This window comes from Drosophila miranda, chromosome XR, assembly GCF_003369915.1.
Source record: "Drosophila miranda strain MSH22 chromosome XR, D.miranda_PacBio2.1, whole genome shotgun sequence".
Lineage (NCBI taxonomy): Eukaryota > Metazoa > Arthropoda > Insecta > Diptera > Drosophilidae > Drosophila > Drosophila miranda.
Genome location: NC_046674.1, coordinates 3,690,144 through 3,710,487, shown reverse-complemented (window position 1 = coordinate 3,710,487; position 20,344 = coordinate 3,690,144). Strand labels below are relative to the sequence as shown.

At 51.6% G+C, this 20,344-nt stretch overlaps 7 protein-coding genes across 9 annotated transcripts; 4 read left to right on the top strand and 3 right to left on the bottom strand.

Moving 5' to 3' along the window:
- Positions 1-1,428: 1,428 nt before the first annotated feature.
- Positions 1,429-11,098, top strand: LOC108152336 (protein disabled). Of its 3 annotated transcripts, XM_033386283.1 has the most exons (9): positions 1,743-2,385; positions 2,495-3,141; positions 3,193-3,838; positions 4,760-5,026; positions 5,207-8,507; positions 8,594-8,691; positions 8,760-9,572; positions 9,639-9,768; positions 9,848-11,098. In XM_033386283.1, the coding sequence occupies exons 1-9, from the start codon at positions 2,265-2,267 to the stop codon at positions 11,070-11,072; spliced, it is 7,248 nt and encodes a 2,415-aa protein (XP_033242174.1). In that variant the 5' UTR covers positions 1,743-2,264; the 3' UTR covers positions 11,073-11,098. The 3 variants fall into 3 exon arrangements, with proteins under 3 accessions (XP_033242175.1, XP_033242174.1, XP_017137087.1); XM_033386284.1 differs by lacking the exons at positions 1,743-2,385; positions 4,760-5,026 and adding an exon at positions 1,429-1,465 and having other exon boundaries at positions 5,555-8,507; positions 9,848-11,072; XM_017281598.2 differs by lacking the exon at positions 4,760-5,026 and having other exon boundaries at positions 2,265-2,385; positions 5,555-8,507; positions 9,848-11,072.
- LOC108152337 lies at positions 11,004-12,382 on the top strand. Its single transcript, XM_017281599.2, has one exon. It carries the CDS (start codon positions 11,097-11,099, stop codon positions 11,526-11,528), a length of 432 nt encoding a protein of 143 aa, XP_017137088.1. The 5' UTR covers positions 11,004-11,096; the 3' UTR covers positions 11,529-12,382.
- A 1,429-nt stretch (positions 12,383-13,811) lies between these two features.
- On the top strand, positions 13,812-14,375 carry LOC108150901 (cuticlin-2). Its single transcript, XM_017279210.2, has one exon. It carries the CDS (start codon positions 13,850-13,852, stop codon positions 14,288-14,290), a length of 441 nt encoding a protein of 146 aa, XP_017134699.1. The 5' UTR covers positions 13,812-13,849; the 3' UTR covers positions 14,291-14,375.
- Positions 14,376-14,451: 76 nt separating this feature from the next.
- LOC108152888 lies at positions 14,452-15,082 on the bottom strand. The gene is made up of 2 exons (XM_017282527.2): positions 14,984-15,082; positions 14,452-14,918 (listed from the first exon to the last, which is right to left on the bottom strand). The coding sequence occupies exons 1-2, from the start codon at positions 14,990-14,992 to the stop codon at positions 14,553-14,555; spliced, it is 375 nt and encodes a 124-aa protein (XP_017138016.1). The 5' UTR covers positions 14,993-15,082; the 3' UTR covers positions 14,452-14,552.
- A 327-nt stretch (positions 15,083-15,409) lies between these two features.
- On the top strand, positions 15,410-16,153 carry LOC108152887 (peptidoglycan-recognition protein SB2). Its single transcript, XM_017282526.2, has 2 exons — positions 15,410-15,805; positions 15,877-16,153. Exons 1-2 carry the CDS (start codon positions 15,442-15,444, stop codon positions 16,059-16,061), a joined length of 549 nt encoding a protein of 182 aa, XP_017138015.1. The 5' UTR covers positions 15,410-15,441; the 3' UTR covers positions 16,062-16,153.
- On the bottom strand, positions 16,078-16,850 carry LOC108152886 (peptidoglycan-recognition protein SB1; the record flags this gene model as incomplete). Its single annotated transcript, XM_017282525.2, has 2 exons — positions 16,078-16,666; positions 16,739-16,850. Coding segments are annotated over 2 exons (630 nt in total), but the record flags the coding sequence as incomplete, so codon positions are not given.
- Positions 16,851-17,277: 427 nt separating this feature from the next.
- Positions 17,278-19,849, bottom strand: LOC108152885 (probable ATP-dependent RNA helicase Dbp73D). The gene is made up of 3 exons (XM_017282524.2): positions 19,551-19,849; positions 18,662-19,497; positions 17,278-18,602 (listed from the first exon to the last, which is right to left on the bottom strand). Exons 1-3 carry the CDS (start codon positions 19,571-19,573, stop codon positions 17,368-17,370), a joined length of 2,094 nt encoding a protein of 697 aa, XP_017138013.1. The 5' UTR covers positions 19,574-19,849; the 3' UTR covers positions 17,278-17,367.
- Between the last annotated feature and the right edge of the window lie 495 nt (positions 19,850-20,344).

Sequence of the window (20,344 nt, the reverse complement as noted above, 5' to 3'; positions counted from 1 at the left end):
TTAGACATATTCATGTTTATTATTAGGATATTGGATATATATGTAAATCTCGATCCTGATACCTATTCTTGGTCCCTGTAAGAAAAAAATAAGCTTCAAATATCGTTGAAATATGTTTAAAACAGAGACTTCTTTGGAGCTTGGGATGACAAACATATTCACAATTCTATAACATCCATTTCCCCCAGGATTGTTGTCAACCGATCCGATTCAAATAAATACCGAAATATACGGTCTCATTTTGAAAATATACTGACGAATTATTCATATTCCGCAATTTTGATATTCCGTGGAATATTTCAAGACCCATTCATGCATTGATTGGTTTCCTGTATATATACAGGAAATCAATAAAGGAAATCAAATATCTATAAAGAGACAATAAATTGTAGTAGCTTTAAAACAGAGCATATATTGGCGCCTTAGATGACAAACACTTCCTCAATTCTATAATATCCTTAATCCGTCATGTTGAGGGACAATGTTGCTTGATGCTGTGCTCATGTCTAACGTAAAGTGGTTATCGACAGAATTATCGTCGATAATTTATTGATAGTTTTATCGATCATCTATACATTTCAGCTTTTGTCAAGTGACAAACCGATAGCTTATATGTGGCGGCGAGCTTTTGTCAGATATCGCATCGATACTGACTCATCGATAGCTAGATATCGATATCGGGTTAGAAAGCACCCTAAAACAACCACCCTCCGCCCACCCACCTTTACCCTACGGTGGTATCCTTACAGTCGAATTTTGTTTTTGGTGTGTGTTGTGTGTTCCTCTGCTCCTGCTTCCAGGGCGTAGGAGTGAATAAATTTTCTTTTAAGCGATTTCTTTAAAGCAAATGATTAGTTAGTAAGCCGGGCGTGTGTGCTTAAGGTTCCTAGTGGAAATATCTTAAAAAGTGTGGTTTTCACCAGCAAAAACGAAAGTGTTTCAGTGTGTCTTTGTTCTCTGGCGAATTTTTGTGGTTAGACAGGGACATTTTCCAATTAGTGGGGAGAACTCAAATTTAAAAATCATGCTACCATTATGTATGCTTTACAGGACTTTAGCGACGCCTTAAAGTAGGCAAAGTGAAAATGAAAACACCCACACAATTGAAAAATCAATAATCACATTCGGTGTTTGTGTGGGTGGCTAGGTGGGAGGGAGGCTTGTACGTGTTTGTGTGTGTGTACTACGATTAAATGCCGGCGCGTAGTATCGGCCGAGTGGCACAATAACAACAAAACGTGCGAGAGCAAAGGATACGATTAATACAAGTGTAAACAAAGAGAACGAGAGCTTTACAGTTGCGTTCGATAGGAAAGTAACGAACGGAAGAAGAAGATTCAAATTCCTCACCCCTCCTATTAGCAAGGAGCAGGCACAATCATCAGCATTAGACGTCTTCCGAATGCCAATCTGCTTTTTGTGAGCACCATGCAGACGCTGCGCAAGAAAACGAGTCCTTGTAAATGTGAGTAGTCCCGAGTGTATAACTTTTAAAAATTCAACGTGAGAATGGTGCTTGTGATCATGAATGATCGATCGGATTGAACGTGCCTAGTCCCCCTGGCAGCTGCTGCGCCGTCAATGTTCTCGTTAGGTGCAAAGTGTGTTCTACCTAGGGTGCGTCATTGCACGAGTGCGCTCTCAAAAAAGCCGGCCATTGGAGTGCCAAGCCAAATTAGGCACCCCAGGAGAGCGTGACTGAGCCTCACCTTTTTTGACTGCACCTTGGCAGGTGGTAGCCGATGCTCAAGACAACAACAAAGAGAGCGTCCGAGTGACACTGAGAGACTGTCGTGTTTTTTATCATTCTGAATGAGAATCACAAAATAATAGAGTGAAATTTGTGTTTGTTTATTTGTTAAACAAATTGCGGCAAAAGTCCAAAAGCAACAACAGCGGCTGGGCAGCGCTCTCTCAATCGCTCTCATTCATTCCATGATCACGGATCGTTTTCGGTAGCGGCGGGTGCTTCTCGTTTGCCTCTGTGTGTGTGTCGTCATTATTTGTTGTCTCTTGTTTTTTTTTTTATATTGTTGTTTTTTTGAATTTAATTAATTGTATGGCAACAACATACATAAAGTCGCGAAAAATCATTGTGTGCACCCGTCCGTCCCGTCCTATTCTGTTCTTCCCGCTCTTGATTTCGTGTGTGTCTGTGTGTGTGTGGGCCATGAAAATATCACATGAACATGCAGATTCTGGCTAAGATTGTGAGGCTGTGTTAGTGTGCGATCAGCGATTCCTTCAGGATTCGATCCGAGAAGATGGTCAAATCTCTGGTTTCCAAGCTGTCGACAGCCTCCTCAAATCTCTCTCTGGCCAGCACCTTCGGCGTCGGCAGCAGCCACAGCAGCAGCGCGGCAGAGGAAACAAATTACGCAAAACGTTAGCGCAAAAAAAAAGCAAACAAAAATCTGAATCGCATACACACACACACACACACACACGTGACTTATATATGTACATATACGCTTGTGCGCATTCTATTTTCCAGATCGCAATGATCCGGGACGATTTTTCGGCGATGGCGTTCAATTCAAGGCCAAACTCATTGGAATATTGGAAGTGGGCGAGGCCCGGGGCGATCGCATGTGCCAGGAGGCGTTGCAGGACCTCAAGATGGCCATCCGTGCGGCGGGGGAGCACAAGCAACGGATAACCATCCATGTGACGATCGACGGGCTGAGGCTGCGGGACGAGAAAACAGGCGACTCGCTGTATCACCATCCGGTGCACAAGATATCCTTCATCGCCCAGGACATGACCGATTCGCGGGCGTTCGGCTACATCTTTGGCTCGCCGGACAGCGGGCATCGGTTCTTTGGCATCAAGACGGACAAGGCGGCCAGCCAGGTGGTGCTGGCCATGCGCGACCTCTTTCAGGTTGTCTTCGAGCTGAAGAAGAAGGAGATCGAGATGGCCCGCCAGCAGATCCAGGGCAAGTCCCTGCATGAGCACGCCAGCCAGCTGGCCTCCTTATCCGCACTGAGAGCTGGAGCAGCGGGTCATGCAGATCTCGCCAGTGGCGGCCACTCCCTCACCCTGAGCTCCCTCTGCGGTCAGGATGCCTACTCGAATGGAACCGCGCGGCTGGGCGTCAATCTGGACGTGGCCAAGACTTCGGGAGCAGCAGCCAAAGAAGTAACCACTCCATATGTCCATGATCTCTACTAATCTGCCCCGCTCTTGTAGATCTCTCCCGAATCTGTGGCGGATCTGGTGGATCTGGAGCAGGAGTTGACCTCCCTGCAGCGCGGCATCACCCAAATGGAGAGGATTACGCCCAGCGAGCCGGGCATGCACCATCCCTCCAGCGGCGGAGGTGGCGGCGGCGGCGGCGGGCATCCCGGCAGCCTGGCCAAATCCGCCAGCGAGGACGATCCCTTCGGGGACTCCTTCATCTGTGTGCCATCGTACAGCATCTTGCCGCCGCCGCCTGAATCGGGCCGTAACCGACACAAGCCCCAGAAGACACCCGAGTCTGCTGCCGCCCTGGATGCCATCCTCTCGCCTCCTCCTCCCGGGGTGCGTTCCTCCCCAGCCCCGGGCGTTGCCAGTCAGGCCTCTGGCGTGGACAATGACGACGACAGCTGGCTGAACGAGTTGGACCAGCAGAACGATGTCTTTGACACCACCAATGTGGTGGCCGCTGTCCTGTCGATGGCTCCTCTGGCGGCCAGCGAATCCACGGCCACGCCCACGCAACAGTTAACGGAAATGTCCGCTGCAGCAGTAGCTACAGCATCTGCGTCTCTGGCGGATCTCGACATGGGCGGACTGGCGGGCATTACGGGCACAGCAACAGCAACAGCAGAGGAGCCAGCAATCATGTCGCTGGGTGAGTCCCAAAAGAGAGAAGAGAGAGAGAGAGAGAGAGAGCAAGAGGAGAGGAGAGTGTCTCTCCTCTGCTTTGTTGTAGGATTTGTATGTCGTCATCCCCATTGAAAGTGATGAAAGAGCTGTCTGTGAGGCACGATGGGAGTGGCTGTAATGGGCAGATGCTGTACTCGCAAGCGATGGCATGCCGCCACAAAAGGGAACGCCACAATCGGAAAGAATTCAAGGGTCAAATCAATTGAACTGAAACTTAATCTATGGGCTGCAATACGTCTGGCAGCTTTTCTCTTCCCCATAGATCGGATTTAACTTTAGGTTTTTCGTAGAGTAGGTTTAAGGTTAGATCTGTCGCCTTTTCTCTGTCTCTCTGTCAAAGATGCATTTCATAGATCAGAGATGTACGATTCTCGAACCACAAAGAATTGATCGAAGTCTTTAGTTTAGGTTCTTGCCAGGCCTTTGTTTCGTTCACAGATGTATTCAAAAATGATTGAAATCCTTGGTTTAAGTTATTCTTTCCTCCTTTTAGCCTGTACACATTACATATATGATCCTTTTTATCTCCCCTATCGTCGCACAGGCAGCTCTTTCCGTGGCTCCATACGAGTATCCTTGTATCCCGCCAAATCTAACCTTAAATCGTACAGCAGAAGAGGCAGGATAGAGTTTCCTTCTCTGTGATTTCTTTTCATAGATCTTTTGTGTTCCCGAACCACTTTTTTGATTTTGTTTTTGGTAGAAAACTTACTTTCTGGCACCGTAGATCTCCCCCTCTCAAAGATTATGATTTGTCTGCCTTCTTCCATTCGGGGAGGAGGAGGAGGAGTCTTGTGCCTCCCAGTGCATTCGAGATGCATTCTCTCTGCCTCTGTCTGTATTCCATCCGTTTTCTCTGTGTTATTCCATTATGCTACTGCTGCAGATGCATTCACGGATCTGGATCCGCTGGGCACCGGTCGCACCCGGCCGTATGTCGATAAGAAATACTTCTTCCAAGAGCTTAAGAATCCACCCAAGAAGCTGCTCAAGGAGCTCAGTGGTGCGGGTGCCGTCGGTTTGGGTTTGGACACCGGCAGTCTCTTTTCCACGGAAGAGGAAACGGGTTCGGGTGCGGGTGCGGGTGGTGCCAGCAGCACCACTGCCATCGCTACCATGACCACCACCACAGCAGCTACTAACATCACAGCAGGTACTAACCAACACCACCACCATCAAACACTAGCATCCAACACTACCACCACCACCACCGATCCACCGCACCAGCAACAGTCACAGGCACAGCCACAGTCACAGCCACAGTCACAGCCACAGTCACAGTCACAGCCACAGCCACAGAATAACTCTAATCAATGCACTTGCACCGCCGCAGGGAATTCCGATCCGCTACTAACCACCGCTGCAGCCACCAGTGGCCGCTTGGGCGGCAGCCACCAGCAGCACCACCATCACCACCTGCTACTAACCAGCTCCAGCGCCGCTTCCGCTCCCGGTCCCGCACCCACACCCACACCCACACCCACAACCAATCCCACCTCCGTTCCTGCTCCTGCTCCCATTCCCACGTCCGCTCTATCTTTTCCCATTTTATCCGCCAGCGCCGAAGACTTTTCGTCCGCAAAGCTGAAACTTTTGCTTAGAAGATCGCCCCTCACTAATCCACCACCACCGCCAATACCCACTTATCCCCCCACCTGTGGGTCCACCTATTATACCACAGAACCGCTGCCGTCCTCCATCAACGCGACGACGACGCTGGAGGATCATCAGGAGACGGCGAATCCGGTGCTGCTGCCCCGCGACACCGATCCCTTCTCGCCGACGCGCAAGAAGAGCGACCCGGATCCCTTCCAGGAGGGTGATCTCTTCGCCAAGCTGGATGCCTTCGAGTTCGATGCACCTGCCCCCGTGGCTGTCGCAGTGGCCGCCGCAGTCCCAGTTGCACCCGACGGAGCCAGGAGCAACGCTTTTAATGGACCGCTTCAAGTGCAGCTTCCCCCGGAGAAAGGGGAGCAGCAGATGAGCACCGTGAGGAATCGGCCTACTGTCTCCGCCTCCTCGCTGCCCAATCCTCTGGGCGGAGGCGGAGGCGGAGGAGGGGGACCCCTGGATGTCATCTCCAGCATCAGCAACAAGAAGATGCCGCATCTGTTTGGCCAGGCGAGGGGCTTCTCCAAGCGCGGCGACTCCTCCTCCTCGGAGATCGGTTCCAGCGTCAATATGCGGCGCCTGCAGGAGAGCGATTCCCTCAGCGAAACGGAGGCTGCCCCGGAGCCCCCGCCTCGTCCGGACTCGGCCCCCTGTTCTGGGCCACCGCCACTGCCGCCCAAGAAACAGTTCAGCGACCTGGTGATCCGGCCGAGTCCCGCTCCGCCGACTGCCGGTCGGTATGAGTATCTGAACAGCAGTTCCTCTTCGACGCGACGCACCCTCGCGCACTCTCTGCCGGACGCGCCGCCGATTCCATTGCCCTCGCGTCGCGTGGGACGCACGGATGCCTGCTTTCCGGGTCCCGGCCGCCCAAGGAAGCCCCATCAGACGGAGGATGACTATATGATGCCGCTGGGACCGCCGCCACCACTGCTGCCGCCTCCGAATCAGGCATCATCGGCAGCATCATCGTCCACGGCCAGGGCGCGTCCCCAGCGGCAGCAATCGCTGGGAAGGCCGCAGGACATTTACGAGAACAAGGCGGAGATCCTGGCGCAGGCAGTAGCCCACGAGGGCCCGGCAGGCCCCGCTCTGGCTCCTGACATCACGCTGACGCAGTTGCTCACTTTGGGAATTGATGATCTGGCCGTGAAGCTGAATGTTCCCGCCACAAAGCTGAGCACAATGACCCTTGTGCAGCTGACGTCCTACCTATCGGAGTACTTGTCGTCCAGCGAGAAGACCAGCCAATCCCTGGCTGCCCCCGCGGCTCCGGCTCCTGTCGCCCCACCACCAGCCACAGTCGCCGCCGCCGCCAGCGCCACAGCCTCCTCCTCCTCCTCTGCGGCGGTGTTCAAAGTGAGCTTCGATCAGCAAACATCCTTTGTGGCCTCCTTTGACGACACCTTTGGCGAGGACGAAGCAACGGCGCGAGTGTCCTCGCCGCCCAAGGAGGCGCCCATTTTTGAGGCGAACTTTGCGAATTTCAACGAGGCTCCGATACCGGCGGCGGCTGCAGCGGTGGCTGTGCCCTCGGCGGATCGCTATGCGGTCTTTCGCGAGATCATCGACCAGGAGCTGCAACAGCAGCAGCAGGAAACGGATCTCATGGGGGATCTCACGCCGCCCCCCGTCGACGAGCAGGAGGCGGCGCCAGAGCCGTCCTCCCTGGGCCTGGGCTTGGAGGCGCACACGGAGATTCCGCTGATCGATTCCATTGGCACGAGAACCGCGCCACCGTCTGCCCCGCCGCCGCCGCTGCCAAAGATCGACACAAAAATCACCGAAGTGGTGGCCCAGGCCAAGGATCGCTATGCCGCCCTCAGGGACATCATTCTGGTGGAGAATCTCTTCGACAAGCCGCAGCCGCCGGCGCAGGCGCAGGCCTCCAAGGCGCCGCCGGAGAAGGATCTGCTACAGGACTTTCCCGAATTCAGTGACGAATTCAACGAGGATCAGGACCTGCGGCAGATCATGGACCTGCCACTCGCCGAGCAGCAGCATCCGCAGGATCGGCACGGCCTTGTGGACAGTCGCGGCTTCCCCGCAGAGCCCTCGTCCTCTGCTCTGACCGTGGACGACGATGACGAGGACGAGGATGCAGATGCGGGGGGAGAGAGCAGCATGGACAGCAACGAAAAGGACGGAGAGGAGCCGGTGAGCGGACAGGATCAGTACGAGAAGCTGTCCACCTCCACACAGCAGCTGGATGCAGTGGTTCCTGCTTCTCTTTTGGAGGAGGAATCCTCCTCCGTTCCGCTGCCTCTCCGCTGTCCCAAGCAGGATCACAAGTTCCTGTCTGTGCTGACGGCCCCCCCAGGAGGCGGCAGTGGCAGTGGCAGTGCGAAAGATGACATCGAAATCGATGAGCTGATGCATCGCGCCATCTCCAATCTGTCGCTGGACTCGCGGGAGCGCCTCTCTCCGGCCACCTCCTCGGCGGCACCCTCCAGAGGAGCACAGAGTCTGGGCGTGCACACGCCCTCGCAGCAGCAGTTCAACGATGTCAGCACTTCGCCCATTCCGCTACAGAAATCGCAATCGCCAGCTGCACTGCAGCCCTCGCCCGTGCCATCGCATCTGTCGGCCGTCTCTCAGCTGATAGACACCGCCACCAAGCAGATGATGAGCGAACGCGAACGCGAGCGCGATCGCGAAAGAGAGAAACAATCGTGGGCCACCTTTGACTCCCCCAAGGCCACGGGCAAGGGCAAGGCACGCCTCACGCTGCCACCGCCGCCGCCGCCTGCCTCCAATACCTCGCAGCAGGACACCGCAGAGTCGCCGTGCAGCTCGGATCCCCGCGACGATGGCTGGTCGAAGCAGCAGCGCCGTTGGGCCAAGAAGGAGCGCCATCAGACTTCGTCCTCGTCGAGGGATCTGAGTCCTTGGGACGACGAGACGCCAGAGTATCTGAAGAGACGGCAGCAAATGCCACATCCGCAGGTACAGCCGCAGACGGATCGTCATGGTTACTATATGAGGCATGCCAGAAGAATGAACTCCTGCGATGAGGATTACGAGTGAGTGCGGGGCAATCGATGCCTTTTCTTTGCGGATTACTGATGGATTCTCTTTTTCCTATTCCTTTTCCTTTTCTTTGGCACAGCTACGATGCAGAGCTGATGGCTCGCAGGGAAAGAGAACAGCTGCAGCAAAGGAAGTTCAAGCATGGCCTCTCCCGCAGCAGGGATAACTTTGATCTGGGTGAGTCTCCGTCTGTGAGGATTCTTCCTTTATCCTCCTTAACCTTTTCCGCTCCTCTCCCCTTATAGATTCCCCCAGTTGGTATCATCATCCCACACATCACACCTGGTCGCCGCAGGAAATCGAACAAGGAGTGCGATCGAGTGGCCGATCGTTTGAGCGCAGCGCCTACGAGCGCTCCAGCTATGGGCCACCCATGTACGCGGACAAGCGGGGCGGACAGCAGCAGCAGCAGCAGCTGCGGAGCAAGTATCGGGGGGAGCGAGAGCGGGACCGCGATCGAGAGCGCGAGAGGGAGCGCGAGTACAGGGACTATGCGCGTCCCAGCTACGACTTTGACTACGAGAACGTGTACGAGGAGCAGCGCGGTGGACGCTCGCCCATGGCCTACAAATCGAGTGGCCGCGGCGGAGGAGGAGGCGACTATCTGTACGAGAGGGAGAGGGAGCGGGACAGGGACAGGGATCGCAAGTCCTTCGATCGCGAGAGCCTGGAGTCCTTTGAGAGCGCCACGCGGCGCAGACGTAGCTTTGGCAGCGGCAACGATGTGTACGGAAGCCTCGACAGCCGCGACGAGTATCGTGGGGGCGTGGACCGAGAGCGCGACAGGGGCGAACGGGATCGCGAGCAAATGAAGACGCGTTCCCTGAGGAAGCCCACCACCACCTCGGGGAAGCTGCGCATCAGCGGGGACATTGACTACGAACAGGATTCGGAGCAGGACTTCCAGCAGCGCGAGCGTGCATCGGTGAGGAGTCTGCAGCGTCCCAGTCAGCTGGGAGCCGACGTGGTGCTGCCCATCGGCGGAGGAGGAGGTGGCGGCGTTGGCGGTTCCCAGCGACTGCGCAAGAGCAGTGGCTCCAGTCCCTGGGATGGCGAGGGTACGTCCCTTCCCCAAAGCTTTCGTTCATCGGGGCTCATAAAATCGTTTTATTTCCATTTTGCAGAACCTGCTTTGCCTGGCCAAAAGTCCTGGAAGCGTCCGGCAAGTGCTGCCGAGACAGAGCGACGTCTGGCGGAGAGTCGTCGGGCCGTGGCCTTGGGACAGACCCCCTCCGATGGGGAAAAAGAGAGAAGGTAACAAGACAGGGACAGAGAGAGAGAGAGAGAGAGAGAGAGAGAAGGCCTAAAAACATATGATTCTATCCCCCTTTAGATTCCGCAAGAAAACTCGTGCACGCAGTGCCAAAGACTTGGCCTCTGTTGGCGGCCCTGGCCCTGGCTCTGGCTCCTCCTCGATTGTGAATCCCCCACCCCCTCGCTATGTGGGCGGCAGTGGGCGTGGCATTCGGGATAACTACGATTATATGAGCAGCCATCAGCAGCAGCTGCAGAAGCAGATGCAGCAGCGCAAAGATGTGGATGTGGACGACGACGATGTGGCCGACGACGACGATGACGATGATGAGGATTATGCGGATGATGAGCCGCCTACGGATGAGGATAAGTTCGAGCGATTGAATCGCAGGCGCCACGAGATGCACCAGCGAATGCTGGAGAGCGAGCGCCGTCAAATGGAGCGACATCCCACGCTGTCGAAGCTGCAGTCAACGCAGAATCGTTCTCGCGGCGGCGGAGGTGCCGTAGCCCCCCCGGGGGTCAACAGTGACTATGGCTTTGTGGATAGCTACGAGCAGACGCCCACACCGACGCCCCGATCGAATGCCAGCAGCACGCCCGCCGGATTGATGAGCAGCGGCATGCTGGGCAGCGGCGGGGAGTCCTCTGCAGGCGTTGGCGGTGGCAAGTTTAACTTTGACGATGGCTTCGAATCGGACTTCAATCAGAGCTCCCCACCGCCAGCGCCCGCTGGCACGGCCTCCAGCTGTAATTCAACGCCCGCGGGCCCCATCTCGGGTGGCAGCGTGGCCAGTGGCGGCTCCAAGTCTCTGTTTCGCTTCTCCAATGACTTTTCGGAGAAGGGCGGCGAGAAGAGGGAGCACTTTGAGATGGATCCTCCGGCGACTTCAACGCCACCCATAACCCAAAAGCTGCGATTCGATGATAATGTCAAGATCTCGCAGTTCGATGATGCTGCCTTTGAGGACGATTTTGCCAAGGCCTCGTTTGACTTTGAAAAGGAGCAGACGAGTGCAGGAGGAGGTGGCGCCACAGCAGCAGCTGGAGGATCTGTTGCTTTGACCAGAAAACAAAATATGCGCACCACAAAGCTGCAACAGCGGCAGGAGCTCATCAAGAAATCGGAATCTGTTAATATATTTGCCAAAAAGCAAGAGGATCCCTTCGAGGATGATGAGTTCTTCAAGTCACCCGACCAGGACCAGCAGAAGGACAATGATGGAGAGGCCGCAGTCACTGCGAACAATAAATTCCAATGGAACGAGAATGAGAACTTTGCGAAATTCGATGAAAATATGTGATTTGATCAACTCTTTGCCCAGGCCATGGCCCCGAAGATGGGACCAGACTTGGGTCTGGGACTTGGCGTGGAGCAGGAGCAGAAGAGGGAGCGGGAACAGGAACGGGAGCGAGAGCCAGAGCGGGACAGCATCGATGGTCACAATTATGCAGAGATCGATGTGGTCAATGACTCGGACTTTTGCTACCTAACGAATCTCAACAATTACTACCAGGAGCAGCGCCTCAATGCCCTACGCCGAGGTATGCCTTCCCTGCCGGAGATGAAGACGACAGCCACTTCGACGAGTCCCTGGCATGAGCATGAGCCCAAGGAGGATCCGCCCAAAAGCAAGCCCACATTACAAGTGCTGAGGAATCCCAAAAAGTGGAGGGTAACCCGTGCCGTGGATGATATTGTAAAGGTGATGATTATTGCCTCCTCGGAGCATGTCCTCGACTACGATGTGCTGTGGTAGGAGGAGGAGGAGGAGTAGAGGGAGGAGTAGGAGCATCGCCAGTAACGATATATCCGCACACGCACACACACACACACACACACACACATGCTATATATCTAGTCAAAAGCTCCCAATTGCCATACAAAAATATTGTAATCTCGCTAGAGTCTCTCCCTACCCTCTAGGGACTATGCTTTGAGGCTCACTCCCCATGCCCCGTGCCCCGTGCCCCATGTCCCATGTCCCATGCCCAGCCAGAGATTGTATATAAGAAACGAAAACGTTTGTTAATGTTACTCCTCCCATAAACAACCGCCCCACGCCCCTCCCCCTCCAACAAAAAAAAAGCGAACAAATTGCAGAATACTCAGAGGAGGCACTTTAATCATCAATAAATCGATGGATTTACTAACGAAAAGCAACTAAACAAATGCCTATGCTAAATGTCTAGCCGTTAAACCTTTAACCCCCCTTAGCCCACTCCCCTTCGTATAAAGTTTATCCAAAGTGCATATAGGATATAGAAATAATACGATCCTATACATCATACTCGTACATATATGTATAAATCGTATGATTCGATTGAGTGTCTAGTTAAATAACTAAAAAACGACTAAAATTAGTTTGATGTCCACTCGATTTGGCACATCAGAAGGGTTTTTTTAATATATGATATCCTACATACATATTACACACATATTTATACGTAACTGAACGAACAAACTGACAACAAACTGAACGATCAAGCAAGTCCTTCCCCCCAGGAACCCCTAAGCAGCTATATCGTACATATTATACTAAACCATAATTAATATTAATATTAATATTAATACATACTTATATGTAATGCAATTATACGAATACAATAGTTATTATTATTATCAACCTCTCTACTGCGTCTAAATGTATCTATTGAATTGGTGAGAAGCCAACGCTTGCTACATGCGTATCCCAACCGAGGGGCACTATGGCATGTCACGCGACAATCATTCAGATAAGCGCTATCAGGATTGAAGGATCGTTAAACATTTACAATGATGGAAGATTCCTATTAATATCTATCAGAAACGTATGGAAGATTATACGAGTAGAAGCCATTTACGATAATTCTCTTAGAAGAAACGAAAGAGTATCAAATATTCTCGTAGTATCTTTCTAATAGTTCCTGGTACTTTTCAAGTTCCTTTGCATTTTTCGTTGCTGTGGAAATAACTAGAAGATCTCAAGATACAAATCATTGAATTCCCTCAGGGATCCACATAGTTCCAGCGATGCTTAAAGCATCGTATCTCATACAGAAGAATCTCCTGTCCTTGGGTTTTGTGGTTGAACGCATAAAGCAAGAAACATGCGGAATGGTAGAGCAGAAAGAACATGCGAACGAATCCAACAAGATACCAAAAATGTGCGTGTGAGCATGTCGCAATTGGGTGATTCTCAATCACAAATGGCACGAGGTGAACGAAATCAACAAAGACAATTGGAACGGAGGATTGGATAACGCCAACAAATACATCGAGCATTGAAACCCGCTTCTTTTCTTCGTCTCGCATTCGAGTACGAACCAGATATTGAATATTCCGCTCATCCAAAATTAATGATTTGTGCTGTGGACCAGGAATGTTCACATTTTCATGCGCTTAAATTTAAACTAAGTCACAACGTGGCATAACTCATCGGGAAAAAGTACAGCTAGCTATAATTGAGACACCTCCGGAACCGTTGAATGGCTTGCTCATTGGCACAGATCCAGATTCAAACCTGTTCCTGAAATCATGCGCTCATTATTCATTCATGAATCCGAATAGTTCACGGCAATAGTGCTGTGGCAAATGCTCTGCCGGGTCTGCTAGTTATTTAGCATTTACATAATATTCTGATTGATTCAGGAAAGAATGAAAAATCTCTTTTCACATCTTTCTGATAATTCTCCCACTTTTCACACCATATCTTTCACCCACAAACCCCAATATCTGTGCAAAGCCACATCCGAATGTCGTAACACAACACGTATAGCCATATCAGATCGTATGCAAATTTTGTTACCTCTTTGCCAGGGCATGTATGTAATTTTGGGCCCATTTTCGTAGCCAAATGTGTGACAATTTGGAGCGGCAATTAGCCAGCTCTCTGGTCTCCTTCTCGGTCTGAAGCTCTGGCCAACTATAAAACCGAGCCATCGATTGAGTCCCAGACATAAGTCAGTTCGTGCTCACAGACGCAGAAGTAAATCAAAATGCAGCAAATGGTGAGTGGGATTTTGTCATCGGAATCCCCCGGCTAGAACTTAAAGGCTTCGTTCTGTGCCTCCACAGTTGGTGATTCTGTCGCTGGGTTTGATGTTGGCCTGTGCCGGAGCGATGCCAGCCGTGGGTCCTGCAGTGTTTCCCGCAGCGTCTGGCTCTTCGTTTGGCGTGTTTCCTGGATCTGCTGCTGCTCCCTTTGCTGCCTACACAAATGGACCGTTTGGTGGTCCTTTTGGTAGCGCCGCTTCCTTTGTTGGTGTCCCCTTTGGAGCCGCTGCTTTTCCTGGGGCTCCATTTGGTGCTGCTGCTCCTTTGGTTAATGCTCCTCTGGGTGCTGCTCCTTTGGCTGTCTCTAGCAGTCAGCGTTTGGATTACTTCAATCAGTTCAATGCCGCCTTCGGTCCGCCTGCTGCCGGACGTCTCCTGGCCGCTGGTCCTGCGGGAGTTGCTGCTCTGAATGCTCCACCATTTCCAGCTTCTCGATTCCAGATCCAGCCCACACGATTGATTGCTCCAGGCGCATTCTTCTTTTAACCTGGTAAAACTCATTTCCATTTCATAGATTTTCCCCGTAACAAATAAAAGTACAAAATGGTTAACCACATTCCACAATGGTGTCAAGAGCAGGCCCACGTTTGCCTTTGGTTTGGTCGCGGCTTTCTGGCCCTTGCCCAACAGTACAGTCATCACTCGTATGGTGTGTAATAGATGGGTTATACTCGTATATTTGTATTATAATACGTTGATTTGGTGTTGAATATTATCACAATATTATCAATGAATGCTTCCTCGATGATCACCAGACACTCTTGTAGCCATGGCCATAATTATAGTTGGGGTAATAGCCATAGCCATAGGGATATGCCGCAGGATAGACCGAGGGATAGGCCGATGGATAGACAGAAGGATATGCTGGATACGCTGGATAGCCACCACTGTACTTGTAGTACGTTGTGGCTGGTGGGTGATAGGTGGCCACACCAGTGGATGTTGGCACATAGAAACGATTCCAATTGCGTGCCACAAACTGATAGCTGGTGGGAGGTGGCACCAGTGCGGGAGCCACTGCAGCGGGAACTCCCAGAGTAGTGGCAGGAACAAAGCTGGCCTCGGAGAGAACAGCACATCCCACCAGGAGATACCCCAAAATGGATACCAATTGCTGAAAGAGAATAGATAAGGAGGTAGATCAGGGCTAGATCTTTTCGATATATCCTTCCAACTTACGATCTTCATGGTGTGTTTTGTGAGATGGAGGAACTGCCTGGGCCACTCGATCGCTGGTCACTGTCCACTCGTGCCTCAACCAAGCGGCTTATATACCACCCACTGCACAGTGCATCGCTCGATGGATTTGAATTTCAAATGCAGTTGCCCTTTTAGGGGGATCGGATGCCATGTTTGGGCCACCACCCACCGATCGACCGCCCAAGGGCAGATTTGTAATGCAAAAACCTTTCGATTATAGATGGGCTCTGAAAGGGATGACGATGACGCAAGCGGAATCCACACGAAGACAAAAGCTCCGGCGTCTGCATTTTGTTGAAACCACTGAAGGCAGCTGCCAAGCAATTGAAAGCAGCAGCTGAATCAACAAAAGGGAATCGAATCTGTTGGGGGGCGTACTACTACGAGTATAAATAGAGCAACGATTCCCGTTTCCATCAATCAATGAAGAAGCAACCATGAAGCTCCCACTCCTTCTTCTGCTCTCCTTCGCTGGCTGTGCCTTTGCTCAGATTGTCCCTCGGCAAGCCTGGTGCCGGCAGCCATTGTCCCCTCGCATGCCACGTCTTGCGGTGCCCGTGCGCCTGATCATCATCCATCATACGGCTAGTGCGCCCTGCTACACGCCCCAGCACTGCCAGGCGGCTCTCCAGCAGATCCGAACGGGGCATCTGCTGAGAAAGTTCCGGGATATTGGCTACAATTTCCTGATTGGCGGCGATGGACGCATCTACGAGGGCCTGGGCTTTGGCATTCGTGGAGAGCATTCACCGCACTACAACAGCCAGTCGATAGGCGTGGCATTCATTGGGAATTTCCAGCGTACGTTGGGATCGGTTCTTCCCATTGAGGCTCTCGCTAATCTCTGATACTCCTTCTTCTCCTTCCTGTAGGCACCCTGCCCTCGCCACAGATGTTACAGGCAGCGCGTACACTCATCACAATTGCAGTCCAGCGGCGCCAGGTCCTGCCCAATTATTCCCTCGTCGGCCACTGCCAGACGAAGGCCACTGCCTGCCCAGGGCGCCAGCTCCTGGACGAACTACGCAAGTGGCCGCGCTGGCAGCCAAAGCCATAGAATAGAGAGATCCGAGTGCTTCTCTTTGTACAAAATGTATTCTAGCAGAAAACTTAAAACTAATAAAGAACTGATGAGAGTCCCCTCTTAAATGCTCCTCCAGTTGGGCCATGTCTTGATCTCATTGAAGAGCGCCGTGCCCGGGCAGGCGGTGGCTTTGGTCTGGCGATGTCCCAGCAGCGTGTAGGTGTCCTTTAGGTATCCCCCCTGCTTGGCCTTGGCAATCAGATCCTTGGCATTCTGCAGCATCTGCGAGGATGGCTTGGTGCTCTCAAAGTTTCCAATAAATACAATGCCAATGCTGTTGCGATTATAGTTGGGGGCATGGGAGCCCTGCAGGCCAAAGCCTCGTCCCTCGTACACCTTCCCATCGCCGGCGACAATGAAGTTGTAACCAATGTCGCTGAAGTTTCGCCTGCCCTTGTGGTCCGTCTGTATGGCCTTGATCATTCGCTGGCACTGATCCGAAGTGGAGCAGCCATTGGGATTGTCCGAATGATGTATGATCACATAATCCACGGCGCCACTTATCCTGGCCGGCGAACGGGCAGCCACTGCACCCCAACTGCTGCGCGGCTCAATGTTCAGGGCCTCAGCGGAGAGAGCTGCAAAGGAGGGAGAGATTACGATTAGGTTATCTCCAAGCACACTTTTGTCACAGATTGATTGATGATTACCTATGGCGCAGAGTGCCATTAGAGCTGCCAGAAACTTGTTTGTCGTCATCGTATGTTGCTGCTCTTTCGATCTTTCGCTAAACTGTGAGATCTTCTGGCACTCGGAAGCTGCTTAAATAGTAGATTCGTGGACTGATGGCTAGTCGAAGCTGGAGATACACTCACTGCAGGAGAAGGTCAAAAGGATTTGTCCATAAATAAAGCATTTTTAAGAGGTCTACAAGGTCGGGACATCATACCTTGGATTAGTGTGGTTTTATAGGGATATCTTGATGTCGAGGCATGGTTGAATCGATGGAAAACATTTCCATCTATGGCCTTAATCCTTCAACTCTCACTTTTAGTAATGGAAGTCTGTTCTATGCCTAGATTATCCTCTAAATTCCCATCTAAATTACAATTCAAAGCCTTTCACAAGTCGTTTGTGCCCTCAAGTGAGAGTAAACCAACAAACAACACGGTGAAGAACCCTCGGGGGAATCACTAGCGCCCCCAAAGAGATAAGACACTGCTCCCGCTTAAAGCACACAACAAACAAATTGAAAAAACCCACATACAGAAGCACATACGGGTACATATATAACGTATAATATAGAGACCTATATACACAATCATTTCTAAGCTTAAGTTCACTCCTCGATGGCCTTTCGCTGCTTGGCCAAACGTTGCTTCTTGGTCTCCTTGGGCTTTGATTTTCCTTTTCCCTTTTGCGCTGTAGGTTTGGATTTGTTCTCCTTCTGGTGGGGTTCATCCGCAACATGTCGTGCTCCTCCTGCCTTCAACTGTAGCTTTTGCATAAAAGTCAGAGGGCGACTGGGATTTACGGCAGCTTCCTCTTGTTTTTTGTGGAGCACTGTTTGCTGGGCCACGCGGCGCTTCTGCACAATCTTAATGGTCTTTTCCTTCTCCTGTCGCTTGCGCAGCTCCTCCATTGCCTGCTTGTAGATATCCGCATGACGGACCTCAGTGTCTGCGGAAACGCTGACCTCCTCGCCCAGCGCCTTGCCCACTTCGTTGAGCATCTTCTTGAACTGCGCCTGCTCCTGTTCCGTGAGCAATGTGACGGCTGTGCCTTTTCTTCCGGCACGAGCCGTACGACCCACACGATGGATGTAGGTCTTGATGTGACGCGGCGTCTCGTAGGAGAGCACCACATCCACATCGGCCACATCGATACCACGAGCCAAAGCATCGGAGCAGATCAGGCCGTTGATGCGGCCTCTGGCAAAGTCCGTCAGGGTTTTGGTCCGCACTAGGGCAGACAGTTTGCCGGATAGCTCGGCCACTTTGGTGGGGCCCGTGGAGAAGAGTTTGCCCATCACAAATGCCAATCGATTGGCCGTCTCCGTGCTGTTGGTGAAGCAGAGGAATCGCTTCCACTGGTACTTCTCCACGAGAGCAAACAGTGTCAGCGGCTTGATGCGCAGCTCCGTCACACAGAATTGCTCTGTCAGCTCCGCCGGAGTGGTGTATTTGCCCGCAAAGTGTCCAGTGTTTGGAGTGGTCTCTTCGTCTCCATCCGCCTGCTCCTCACTCCTGGGAACGGGCAGTGCAAACACCGTGGTAAAGAGCTTGGGCTGAAAGAGTCTCAGATTCTGCAGCTTCTCGGGATCCTGCGACATCGTTGCAGAGAATAATAGCTTATGGGGCACCTTCCCATAAGTGGCATATAGCTCTTTTAGGCAAAGTGGAGGCTGTGTGCCAGCCAGCAGCTGATTTGCGGTCTCCCGCACATGGTTGTCCAAATGGTAGAGCCAGTTCTGGAAGAAGGCATCCATGATGCGATCCGCCTCGTCAATGACCAGAAACTTCAAGCTCTTCAGGCAGAAACCCTTGGTGGCATGCAGATGATCCACCAGACGACCTGCAAAGCGAGAGATGAACAATAAAAGATGCTCTAAAGATTGACTCCGAATCCCCCACCTGGTGTTGTGACCACAATGTCAGCCTTGCTGTAGATCTGTCCTTTGTAGACCTCCACCAGCTTCTCCTGCTCGTCCTCCAGGCGGTGCTGCTTAGAAAGGAGGCAGACCTCTAGCTCCGTTTTGCTGCACAACGCACGAATCACCTTGAAGACCTGCAGCGCCAGCTCGGCCACTGGCAGCACCACCAGAGCGCGCACCTTGCAACGTACTCGGTTGTTCAGCAGCTGGACAATGGGTATGGCAAAGGCCAGGGTCTTGCCGCTACCCGTGGGAGCCGACACACAAATATCCCGTGGGCGCAGGGGCGCCGGCTGGCCCTGTGCCTCCAGGATCCATGGTATGACGGTCCGCTGCACGGGGAACAGGCGCTTGATCTTCATCTGCTTAAGGGCCTGTCGTGTGTGATCCTTCAGGTAGCTTAGATTCTCGATGGAAGCTTCGTCTTTGCCAGCCTCCAAGTCGTCGTCTGGCAGGAGGCTGCCCCCTTCGATGATCGTGGGATATGCCAGCCAGGGGGGCAGCACCTCTGTCACTTTCTTGCGCATGGCAGAAACATCGTCGCCAAGTATTTTGAAGTCTTGTGAATTAGTTGGATCCTCCACTGCTGTGGCTTCTTCTTTTCGAGTTTCTTTTGCCGCCGGCTCTTCTTCTTCTACTTTTGTGTCCTCCACTTGTGGTTTCTCTTCTGGAGGCGCTTCCTCCTGCTTTCTGGTCTCAGCTTTCTCATGTTTCCTCTTCCGTTTGGCTGCCTTTTGGAGCAGTTTTTGCAGAATTTCATCTTCATTTGATGTCTTTTGTTCCTTGTCTTTGGGAGTCCTTAGATCCTCTGTATATCTGCGGTTTTTTGGGTTAATATCACAGTTTGTTGTGTGTGCTATATAACTCACCGATTAACTGTGAACAATTCCATTGTTTTAGCTGTTTTTTATTCAATAAGTCGTCGAAAAAGGAGGCGCACGTGTTGCCCCCAACACCCAAATATTTGTTGACGTTCTTCTTCTTCTTGAATCACATATGATTGCGGTTTTCGTATTCGGCTTAGAACCCTCACCACTGATCGTTTAATTTTATTCGTTAAATGTATCAAATTTTCTATAAGATTTGCCAATTTAAAGCACTTATTTTCATTTGGTCGATTATAAATTAAATGTTTAATCAAAAACAAATAAAATTACACGAACTACCGACCCTCAGAAATATACCGAAATATACTGTCTCATTTTAGAAATGTACCGTAAATATACTGACAAATTCAAGTTCTATCATACATATTCCTTGTTTTTGATATTCCGTCGAATATTACTAGCCATATAGAACATTTAGCCATGCCCACATAATTTTATCCGATTAATAAATCAATTTCCTACTTGACTGGCTTCATTTAAATACTTACTTTTATTGGATTTTGTCTAAAGAAACGCTTTAACGAAAAAGGTCAAACAAATAACACGTTGAGCTGAAAAGGACATGGCGAGGAAAAGTCCCTCCACGAAGAGAGGATATCCCATCACAAAATAGAGAGCAAATCCCTGGCTAGAACTGAACTGGCAAAAAGTTAACAAAAACGAATATGTAAAAAATTCGTTTTGCGTAAAATGTAAAATATACATAGTACTTTCATACATTTCAGCCTTTGTCCGCAATTCGTAAGATGCTGCGAAGCGCCACTGTGCCATTCATT

Bases quoted from the DNA above. Each gene is read 5' to 3' on its own strand.
- LOC108152887 (XM_017282526.2), top strand. From the start codon at position 15,442: ATGAAGCTCCCACTCCTTCTTCTGCTCTCCTTCGCTGGCTGTGCCTTT. The intron at 15,806-15,876 runs GTACGTTGGGAT...TCCTTCCTGTAG, and splicing joins ATTCATTGGGAATTTCCAGC to GCACCCTGCCCTCGCCACAG.
- LOC108152885 (XM_017282524.2), bottom strand. From the start codon at position 19,573: ATGGAATTGTTCACAGTTAATCG. The intron at 19,498-19,550 runs GTGAGTTATATA...AAAAAACCGCAG, and splicing joins GAATTGTTCACAGTTAATCG to ATATACAGAGGATCTAAGGA. The intron at 18,603-18,661 runs GTGGGGGATTCG...CTCGCTTTGCAG, and splicing joins CATTGTGGTCACAACACCAG to GTCGTCTGGTGGATCATCTG.
- LOC108152336 (XM_033386283.1), top strand. From the start codon at position 2,265: ATGGTCAAATCTCTGGTTTCCAAGCTGTCGACAGCCTCCTCAAATCTC. The intron at 8,692-8,759 runs GTGAGTCTCCGT...CTCCCCTTATAG, and splicing joins CAGGGATAACTTTGATCTGG to ATTCCCCCAGTTGGTATCAT. The intron at 9,769-9,847 runs GTAACAAGACAG...ATCCCCCTTTAG, and splicing joins GATGGGGAAAAAGAGAGAAG to ATTCCGCAAGAAAACTCGTG.
- LOC108152337 (XM_017281599.2), top strand. From the start codon at position 11,097: ATGGCCCCGAAGATGGGACCAGACTTGGGTCTGGGACTTGGCGTGGAG.
- LOC108150901 (XM_017279210.2), top strand. From the start codon at position 13,850: ATGTTGGCCTGTGCCGGAGCGATGCCAGCCGTGGGTCCTGCAGTGTTT.